This window comes from Corylus avellana, chromosome 5 (assembly GCF_965113065.1).
Source record: "Corylus avellana chromosome 5, dhCorAvel1.hap1.2, whole genome shotgun sequence".
NCBI classification, from domain to species: domain Eukaryota; kingdom Viridiplantae; phylum Streptophyta; class Magnoliopsida; order Fagales; family Betulaceae; genus Corylus; species Corylus avellana.
Window position 1 is genome coordinate 18,236,868 of NC_142494.1, and position 11,579 is coordinate 18,248,446.

At 37.9% G+C, this 11,579-nt stretch overlaps 1 protein-coding gene across 1 annotated transcript; it reads left to right on the forward strand.

Moving 5' to 3' along the window:
* The first annotated feature begins 9,378 nt into the window (after window positions 1–9,378).
* LOC132180337 (F-box/RNI superfamily protein) lies at window positions 9,379–9,864 on the forward strand. The gene is made up of 2 exons (XM_059593134.2): window positions 9,379–9,452; window positions 9,620–9,864. Exons 1-2 carry the CDS (start codon window positions 9,400–9,402, stop codon window positions 9,861–9,863), a joined length of 297 nt encoding a protein of 98 aa, XP_059449117.1. The 5' UTR covers window positions 9,379–9,399; the 3' UTR covers window position 9,864.
* The last annotated feature ends 1,715 nt before the right edge of the window (window positions 9,865–11,579 follow it).

Genomic DNA, 11,579 nt, shown 5'->3' on the forward strand with positions numbered 1-11,579 from the left:
AGTTTTTTCACACTCTGGCCATAATCATTCAGCAGCCTTCCTCCAGTGGTGTTTTGTGGACTTTTGTGCCTTTTTCTTTATTTATTTTTTTTCCAGTATTTTTCATTTTCCCAGTATTGTTTGGTCCTAGCCTGTTGAGTTGAGGATGTGAATAATTTCTTGGCTTGCAAATCGAGGATGATGAGTTTCGGTAGGAGGATGTTGCTACCTATATATCGGATTGAGTCTGTATGGAGCAAAAATGTTGTTACAACTGAAGATTAGTCATGAGTTAGCGGATATTGATGTCATAGATAGGTCTTGAATGTAAGATTGTTATGTATGTATCTATGATGTTGTAACCTTGTAGCTTCAGCTATGATTTTCTGAGAGCTTTATGCTCTGCGATGTAAGAGCTTTATGCTCGTGATTCTTCTTCAATTAATGAGACTAGAATGATTTTCCCTCCAGAGCACGAGCAAGCAACTCTGCAGGGTCACAGTTCAGTGAAGTTTGGAGGCTTCTTTGGAAGCTACATATTCCTAATGCGGAGAAGACCTTTCTCTGGAGAGCCTGTCACGACATCCTCCCTACAAAAGAAAATCTGCATCGCAGAAAGATATTAAATGATCCACTTTGCCCAATCTGTGAGCTGGAAATTGAATCCAGTTATCATGCACTATGGGACTGCCCCTCTGCGCGGGACGTATGGAGCGTTTGCGGGAGAAAGCTTCAAAAGAGCGTCTTCAATGGGCCAGATTTTCTGGAGGTGGTCAGTGGGATCTTTCAAAAATGCGTAGAGGAGGATATACACCTCTTTGTTGGGATAGCAAGAAAAATATGGGCAAGAAGAAACGAAGTGGTCCATGGAGGTCCTTTTACCCACCCAACCCTCTTGGTCCAAAGTGCAAATGAAGCTCTCAATGCTTTCAAAGCAGCCAATACGCAAGTAGATCATGGAGGAGAGGGGACTAGCAGGGGGCATGTTATTAAATGGGCTGGACCTAGTCCAGGATGGATCAAACTCAACTGGGATGCCGCAGTGTGTACAAAACAGAGCATAATTGGCATGGGGGCTATGGCTCAGGATGAGGTGGGCACTGTGGTGGCGGCACGTAGTCTGGTGGGGCGGGGTTCCTTGGATCCCTGTGCTGCGGAGGCGTGGGCCGGTGTTCAGGCTGCACGATGGGGACTAGAGATGGGGTTTAAGCTGATCCAGTTTGAAGGGGACGCTCGGAATGTGGTAGAAGCGTTCAACTCAAGCGTTCCGAACTGGAGCAAGATTGGGCATCTTGTGGAGGATATGCACCAGCTGTTAAACAACCTTATTCAGTGGAAGGTAGACTTTATGGGTCCTGAAGGCAATCAGGCCGCTCATACTCTAGCCAAATTGGCGGTTTCTCATGGAGTAGACAGACTATGGTTGGGGGTTACCCCTGGTTGTATTCGAGAGATTGTTCATTCAGAGCAATCTGATCTTACAGCTTGATTATCCATCAATAATATATGCACTCCATTTCAAAAAAAAAAAAAAAAAAAAAAAAAAGAAACTAGCTTATACCCTGCGCTATGCGTGAGATTCTTTATTATAAGGGGTAACTTTATTTTAAACCTTTGAATTATCATACGATTTGACAAGCACTCCCTACAATTCAAAATCTTTCAATTTAGACTTTTGAACTTTCAATTGCAATCAATTTGAACCCCTCCATCAGATTTAGCCATTAACTTCTAACGACAATACTTAAAAAGACTAAAATATCATTGATTTTCGTTTTTTTAAAAAAAAAAAACCTTTTGACTGCATATTTTTTAATTTGGAATTTTATAAAAAATTCAAGGGTATAAACGTCAATGTCTCACTTTTAATGTTTAAAATCTGATGGAGGGGTTCAAATTAATTGCAATTAAAAGTTAAGGGATCCAAATTTAGAGGTTTTGAAGTTTAGGAGGACTTGTCAAATCGTGTGGTAATTCATGGGTTTAAAGTGAAGTTACCCCTTATTATAATTTAATTTTAAAATTTAAACACATCATTTTTCATTATAAGTTAAAAAGACGTATAAAAATATGGACAGAGCTTTCCTCCAAACTGGGTTGGAGGAACTTCCTTCAACTCAATCTATAAAAATGACATGTGTCATTTTTTTTTAATAATTTAATATTATTTATTCAAACTTTATCCCTACTATTAAAAAAATATGTGCATCTCACATGTTCAACTGACAGATGTCATTTTTATAGACTGAGTTGGAGGAAATCTCTCCAACCTAGTTTAGAGGAAAACTATATCCTATATCTCACATTTTTAAATTAAAAAAAAATTAATTAATTAAATCTATAAGTATAAATGATTTAAAATAGATAGTATAAAGAAAAAAAAAATTAGCAACAAGAATACATGGATTATAATATAGTTAACGCAATTAATGATGCTAATTAATCACTTGGATTATATTGAAATATAATTAACGCAATTAATGATGTCATACAGATATATAGATATAATTAATGCAATTAATGATGCTAATTAATGATCGATTTTTTTAAGGAAAAACCGGTTATAAATCCAAAGAAGGCAACTCCGGCGATCCTAGGGAACAAGATGGTGGGAGAGGGCACTTCCATTATGGAAGAGGAAAGCAATTATGGTGATGGAGCAGATATTGGGGAGAATTTCGGTGCATTTACTGAAGGGATTTCCATTTTAACGCCAGAAATAAATCTTGCTGTTAAGGAAAAGAATAATGTGGCGATACAGGAGGAGCAGATTATTGAAGGAAATATCTTGCATGCGGTAAGGGATTTGAAGTTAAAAGAGAAAGGAGATGGGGGCACTTTTAAAGTCGGTAATTATAGCGGAACTGGCGTGATTGAGAAAAAACTAAAAGAAAAAGCAAAGGAGGAGAGGAGGCCACCTGTACAAGCTAATGAGGCGCTAGTGGGTGGAACACATGGGGGGAATCTAAATGAGGTGTCACTTGAGGGTGGGTTTAACTAGGTCCATGTGGGATAGACATGGAAATGACAAGTTAGGGCGGGACAACATAGGCCTTCTGAATCCATGCCAACTAGTTCGAAGGGAAAAAGAAAATCAGTAGGAAATAATGGGGCTGAAAACGAAGACGTCAATCTAAGACTGGTTAGGATATTGAAGTACAATGGGAAAAATGCTTTCGTGTTGAGGGATGAGGAGGATGAAAATGTCATTGGATTGGGTGTGGCGAGGACTGTCTCACAACCCCACTGACCGATATGAAAATCCTATGGTGGAACTGTCGAGGGCTTGGGAACCCTGAGACAGTTTGAGAACTTTGCCATATGGTGAAGGAGAAGTGTCCCGACATGGTTTTCCTTATGGAAACCAAGTTATGAGGTAATAAAATGTCCACTATTAAACAGAGGACGGGGTTCAGTAATATGTAGTAGTGGATTGTGTTGGGAGAAGCAGAGGGTTGGCTATGCTTTGGAAGGAAGAAGCAGGAATTGAAATTCAAAACTACAGCCATCGGCTCATAAACGCTGTTGTCACTCCTTTTAATATGACTCTATGGACCTTCACCGGTTTTTACGGTCACCCGGAGACACATAAGCGAAGTGAAGCATGGGGTTTGTTGAACCTAAAATCAATGGCACCCGGCCCTTGGTTGTGTGCCAGTGATTTCAACGAAATTTTAGTCCAATTTGAAAAGGTTGGGGGTAGAAGACGATCCCATTATCTTATGGAGAATTTTAAAACTACTTTGAATTTTTGTGGCTTACATGAACTTGAGTGCATGGGTCCCATTTTCACCTGGAATAATGGAAGAGATGGGGATGATTTTACTATGGAGATGTAAGACAGGGTGGTAGCCAACCAAGCTTGGCATGTTCTTTATCCCAACGTGGAGGCTTCTGTGGACGTGACTATTTTTTCTGACCATCTTCCATTATCCATTAACCCTGATGGCAGTAGTAAGGCTTGAAGATGGGGGAGAGGCTTCCGATTTGAGGCTACTTGGGCATAAAATAAGAAATGTAAAGAAGTCATTAAAAAATATGGAGGGTGAAGGCCACGGAGCAAGGAACTTGGCAGTCAGTGAAGGAAAATTGAAGGTTAGCAAAGGGGTTTTGAATGAGTGGCAAAGGGTGCAAGGCAGAAATGTGGGGCAGAAAATTCAGCAGCTGTCCGAACAGTTGCTGACCACCCAGACCCATCATGATGGTACAAATATGCCTCTCCTTCAAAAGCTTAAATTAGACCTGATCAATAAACAAGATGAGGATGATCTTTTCTAGCGACAGAGAGCGAAAGAAGATTGGATGAAGTTTGGGGATCGATATACACGGTATTTCCATGCATGTGCGAATTAGGAAAAAAAAAAAAAACAAGAAGCCCATTTGATTACTCGTATTACCGAAGAGCTGGGGCAACGGTGCGAGTCTCAAAATCTTATTGGGGATGCTTTTGTCCGTTATTTCCAAGGATTGTTCACTGCAGAAGGGCCTAGAAATATGGAGCATGTTTTGGAGGCCGTGGACCAGCAAGTGACACCAGCAATGAATGAGTCTCTGTTGAAAGAGTTCACACTCAAAGAAGTGGGGGTTGCATTGGATCAAATGGCTCATTTCAAGGCGCCGGGTCCGAATGATTTCTCCGCATGTTTTTTTTTTTAAAAAAAACTATGTTGCCATAGGTGGTGAGATTAGCCGTGTTGTAATTCATATTTTGACTAATGGGTGCATGAATAAAGAGCTCAACTTAACCTATATTGCTTTAATTCCAAAAATTGCGAATCCTACTTGTGTCACTGAATTCCTCCCCATTAGTCTATGCAATGTGTTTTATAAGCTGTTTTCTAAGACTCTTGCTAATGGATTAAAATCTGTGCTCCTTGAGATTATTTCCCTAAATCAAAGTGCATTCATACCGGGCCGAGTTATTACGGACAATATCTTGGCGGCTTATGAGATCCTTCATACCATGCACTCGAGAATGTGGCGGAAGGTTGGTCATATGGCGGTTAAACTCGACATGAGTAAAGCCTATGACAAGGTGGGGTGGGACTTTTTGGAAGCTGTTATGTGTCGGTTGGGTTTCGATCTTTGATGGATCCAGATGATTATGATGTGTGGACTTAGGAGGTCCTTGTCAATGGTACCCCTATGAGTCGGATCACCCCCACTAGGGGTATTCGACAAGGGGATCCTATCTCACCTTATCTTTTTTTGTTATGTGCAGAAGCTCTTAGCTCCCTTTTGACTCGGGTGGAGAGCAGTGGTGAACTACTCGGAGTCCCAACCTCCAAAAAGGGACCTCGGTTAAGCCGTCTCTTTTTTTCTCAATGACAACCCGTTGTTCTACATAGCTACTCCTCTACATTGGCAACGAATGACAAAAATTTTACATGTATATGAGTTGGCTTTGGGGCAGCGACTAAGCCAAGCTAAAACTTCTATTTTTTTCAGCTGCAATACAACCCCAGAAACCCGGCAAGATATTTTGAGGTTGTTAGGGATCCCATCTACTCAAAGATATGACAAATATCTTGGTTTGCCAGCTCTTGTGGGAAAATCTCGTAATCAGGCTTTCAAGAGTATTAAGGATAGAGTATGGAGGCAACTTGGTGATTGGAATTCGAAATTTTTGTCGCAAGCTGGGAATGAGGTTTTGCTAAAAGTGGTGATCCAAGCCATACCGACGTATAGCATGAGCATATTCCTCCTTCCTAAGGGATTATGCTCTGAAATTAATTCTTTGATGCAGAAGTTTTGGTGGAGGCATCAAGAGAATGATTCGTGTATACATTGGATGAGGTGGAGTCAAATGGGGCTTTCCAAAGATCGTGGTGGTATGGATTTTAGAGAATTGGTGAGTTTCAACAAGGCTCTTTTGGCAAAACAATGTTGGCATCTGTTAAAGTCTCTTAAGAACCTTACGGTACGAATCATAAAGGAGAAGTACTACCTCAATACCTCATTCATGGAAGCAAAATTGGGTACGAAACCGTCATTTGCATGAAGAAGTATTCACGGAGCTAGAGATCTCATTGAGGTTGGGACGATTTGGAGAATTGGCAATGGTCAATCTGTAAGCATCTTGGGTGATAATTGGATCACAATACCCTAAACGTTTAGGATTCAATCTCCTTCGAAGGTGTTGAATTCGAATAGTAAGGTGTATGAGCTAATTGACTGGGAAAGGGTTTGGTTGGATCAAAATATGTTGACATGTATCTTCACAGCTGAGGAGGTTGCAGCTATCAACACCATACCAATCAGCCATACGGATCAGCTGGACCTCCAGATTTGGCGTTGTACTAAATCAGGTATTTTTTCAGTCAAAAGCGCTTATCATTTAACAAAGGAATTGGAAAGTAGGAAGAGTCTGGAAGGTTCTATTCAGAGAGAGGAGAGTATTTGTGGAAGATGATCTGGAAATTATCTATCCCAAATGTAGGCAAAAAAATTTTCTGGAGAGCATGTCATAATTTATTGCTTACAAAGGATAATCTTCTTAGGAGGAAGGTGGTGAAGGAAAATTTTTGCCCGATTTGTGAGAAGGAGCTCAAAAAGGTTTTACATGCTATATGGGGTTGCCCAGCAGCTATGGATGTATGGGGTTGCAGTAAGAGAGTTTTTAAAAAATGTGGTATCGAGGGCACTGACTTCATGCAGGTTGCGGAACACCTTCTGTCCAAATGTGGCATGGAAGATTTTGCATTGTTTGTGCAACTAGCTCGACAGATATGGTTCCAAAGGAATAAGTGGATACATGAAGGAGTTTTTATCAGCCCAAATGTTATTATTCAGGAAACGGCTGTGCATGTAGCGGAATACAATCAGCTTCACGAGCAGAATTTATATGGGAACGCCGTGAACAGTAACGTTCATGGGAAGACTTGTCAGCTCCCACCCAAGGTTGGTACAAGAAAATTGAGATGTGGCTATTGATAAATCTCATGGAAGGGTGAGGATAGGTGTCGTGATTAGGGAGGAGAAGGGACGGGTAATTGTGGCCATGAGGAAGACAAGGATGGGAACAATTGAGCCAACATCTGGGGAGGCCCTTGCAGCTTATCATGTAGCTTGTCTTTGTAGAGACCTGGGACTGCAATATTTGACCATGGAGGGAGATGCGAAACATATCGTGGAGGCTGTCAACTCTTCTACGAGTACATGGAGTCGATTCGGACACTTAGTGAACGACACACGCCGTATCCTACTTACACTTTCAAGGTGGAATTGTGTTTTTGTTCACCGTGAAGCTAACGAGGCAACCCACAGGCTTGCAAAAGCGGCCAATACTGATGTCAATGATAGAATATGGAGGGATCAAACTCGAAATTGTACTAGTGATATTGTTTTGATGGAGCAATTAGCTCTATCTAGTGATTGTTGATGGAGTTTTTCCAGCTCCACCTTCAGATCTTTTATCAATGATAATCATCAAATTCATATATATATATATATATATATGACTTCCTTTCATATATATATATATATATATATGACTTCCTTTTTTTTTTTTTTTGAGAATCTTAAACGTATTAATATACATATTAAATTGACTAAACCTATTAATACATAATAATTTGATTTATATTATTTGATTCAAACATTAATAACACTTAACTTATTAAATAATTTATTATTTATATATGGAAAACTCTTAAAATATAATTAACGCAATTAATGACTAGTTTTTTAAGAAAAAAACCGGTTCACTTTTAAAAAATCAGTTAAAAAACTTAGGGAAAATTACAAAATCAGTCCTTATGGTTTACTTGATTTGCAATTAACTCATTGTAGTATCAAAATGAATTCAAAAGTCCTTAAGGCATGCCAAAAAAATAATTTAGTCCCTACGGTCAAATTTCGTTCACTGACTTAACAAATTATGATAACATGAAACGTTAGAACCAATAAAATTGTGATACTTGTCATATTTAAGTCAGTGTCACTAACAAAATCTATTAAATTAGTGGACGGAATTTGACTGTAAGGACTAAATTATTTTTTTGGCATACTTTGAGGACCTTTAAGTTCATTTTGATACCACAAGGAGTTAATTGCAAATCAGGTAAACCACAAGGACTAATTTTTATTTTTCCCAAAAACTTATGCCTTAAAAAACCGGTTTAACCTTTAAAAAAAATGGGTTCACGCCACATATCGCAATTTTGAGGGGGTTTCGGCTTATATATATATGATTGGTGTCAATAATTTGTTTATATATATATATATATATATAAATTTAATAGATCAATCATTAGATTTATATGAGTGCTAGGCGTACAAACAAATTTTACAGAAAAACTTTTACAAACTGATGTAGTACAACATTATTAGGTTTTTCAAAATTTGAACTTATCTTATATCCAATTATGTTGTGCCACATCAGTTTGTAAAAGTTTTTCTGTAAAATTTGTTTGTAAGCCTAGCATTCCTCAAAAAGAATTAGGAGAAACTACCTTTTGCCCTCATGAACTACAACGATTTGGCACTTTTTCCCCATGAACTGCCAACTGTACTATTTTACCCTCATGAACTACCATTTTGTGTCTAAAACCCCCTTCCATCAGTCAAAGCCGTTAACTCAGATGGTCAAAGTGACAATGCGTTGTAATTCATGGAGGCAAAGTGACGGGTTAACCGTCTGAGTTAATGGTTTTGACTAATAGAATGAGGTTTTAGGCACAAAATGGTAGTTCATGGGGCAAAGTAATACAGTTGGAAGTTCATGGAAGAAAAGTACCAAGACATTATATTTCATGAGCAAAAGGTAGTTTTTCCAAAAAAATTATAGGCAAAATATTAACACCAAATATTTTTCCAAGATTACCCGTGTAGTGGGATACTCGTACATACAACTGATGAGAGCAAGACATGTAATATGGGATTGTAAGAGAGAGATTTTGTTTAGGTTGGTTTGATTTAATTGTCCGGCAGAAGGTTTGACCGTTTGAGTATGTGATTTGTAATCACAAAACAAAAAAAAAAAAAACAAAAACAAAACAAAAAGTATGGGATTTGTAAGAGTAGAAGATAAGGACACGTAGTGAAAGTTTCATTTTCCTTTTCTATATATATATATATATATATATTGCTTTTGCTGATGTGTTCAATCGATAATGCACAAACGTTTGGCAAAATATTTCAGCGAAGCATTAATTAAAGGGCCGAGCAAGTCTAGGCCCATAAGCATCTTCATGATGTAGAAACTACTTTTAAACAGAAAAGGACGGATGCATATAACTAATTTCAAATGCTTCATTGGAAAGAGCAAAATGGATAGCTTTTTATATCCTCCTATCCTATCCAATCCCTTTGCATTTATATATAACAAAGCTATATATATATATATATATATATATATATATATATAGTTGTTATATCCTCCTCCTATCTTCCATCTTTTGGATAGATAGATAGAGAGACATGTCAGGGTCATTTGTTAGAGGAACGCATACCACCAACTCCATGTTTTCCAAGTAAGGCCTCTCTTCTTCTTAATTAGTTAATTTCTTTCACCATTTTTTATAAGTACCAATTCAAAGGTTAATTTTTACTGTCACATCATTAAGTTATATAATAGTCGTATAACAGTCTACTAAATAACATTACTCTAACTCTTACTTCTGCTTGTATAATGAACTAGGCTAATGGGGAGGAAAACATTCCATAAGAAAAGCTCATCTCCAGACATGATACGTGAGGACATGAAATTCGAAGGAGAGGAAGTAGTGAAGAAGAAGAGCCATGATATTGGAGATGGTGATTGTAATCATGTGTGGGTTCCCCATGAGAGAACAGGGATTTATTACCCCAAAGGCCAAGAGAAAGTGATGGAAGATGTTCCTCCAGCAGCCGTCGAGGACGTCGGAGTTAATTGGTTTTCATAAAACGAGGATATATATATATATAGTTGAAATTAATAATGTGGTATGTGGCAGGAATTAATTGCCTTGTTTTTTTCAAACACATTTCTATTTATCATTAATTAAGATCTAATTCAGCAAAGTAATATATGCTGATTGAAATAAGAATTTTTAATCTTATTAATATTAGTTGCCTTGAATCACATTGATGTCCTCATGAGACAGAATCAGACTATAGTTCAATTGGACTTGAAAAAACGTATGTGATTTTCATTGTCTAGGATCTCCCGTGCATCTCCTAATGGTATACTATTATGGTCACATTCGGATAAAATAGTTACGATTGGATCTCTCTCCCTCCTTTTAAATTAGAAAAAAAAAAAAAATGTTTATCCCAATAGCCGCACTAGAAGTGAAGTCATCAAAAAGGCTATTATATTATATTATATAGAAAATACCAGGAGTTCATGCATATATTATATTATAAGAATAAAATTCGACATGCTTTTTTTAATTTTTTCTGAACTTAGAAGTTGGAAGTTGGAAGGATTTGATAACCTACTTCACTGAGTAGATTAACTAACAAAGGTGTGCACGGTGATCAAGCAAAATCAATCAGCAGTCTCTGATCTCTCCATTTTCACCGGAAAAAACCTTCACATGATAACATGACAAGGAAACACAGAAAGAAATCAACGGCATGAACCCCATGTCAGTTTCTTCATCATGATCATCTTCTTCCGGGTCTTCGAACAACAACGCCAAAGCATGGATCGCTCACGGCATTGTCGCCGGAGTAGCAATTGCGGTGGCGGTCGGCGCTCACGCCTATCTAGGTCGATCCAGGAAGTTCCGGAGCTGGGTGGTCCAAATCATACCAGCCCGTTTCGCCTCCGCAAGGTTCCAAGATTCTAATGTAATATTTTTTTGTCCCAGCGTGCCACCTAGGTTTTGCTTTGTTCTTACAACCACCTTTTGTTTTAACTCTCACCTTTTATAGATAGTAAGATTACATAGACAAATGACTCTTTTTGTTCTTTATTTATTTATTTACTCATTTTATTTTCTGGTAAAAAAAAGATAGGAGAGGGCGACTGGAGTGACTTTCTAACCTAAGCGTAATTATAGTAACACTTATCCGTTAAAAACTAATAACTAGAGGTGTCTAGATAGAGAGACCTCGAGAAGGCGATTGGAGTAACGTTTTCTACCTAAGCGTGATTATAATAGTATTTATTATCTATAGAGAACCAATAACATGAAAGGCCTAGACAGAAAAACCTTAGGCGCTCTCTCGAATCGATTCAACAAATCACAAATGAGCTATTTTATAGGAGGCTCAGCCCAACAATTAAAAACAAATAACACAATTACAATAATCTAATTCATTTGTACAACAGAAAAGGCCTTATCCCATTCTAGCTTCTAGCCTATTATTTACTTCAACCAAAACGCACACCACCATTAACAAGGAAAACGCTGCATTTTCTGTTCCTTTTACACGAAGAGGAAATTGCATTATTACAAGGACTAGTGGTAAGAAACTCCCTAATTTCTTGGTGGTTAGCCGTTCTTCTTTTACCCTAAGAATGTAATGTAGCCGTTCTTCTTTTAAATCATTTGTACGAGGAAACATGATTTTCTATACCATTTTAATGTTTCAAAACTTAAATTATATTAAAGCATAATAGGGCAGAATTTTAGCCAAGAAAAATCCCTAAAAATGTTGCAATAATCCCA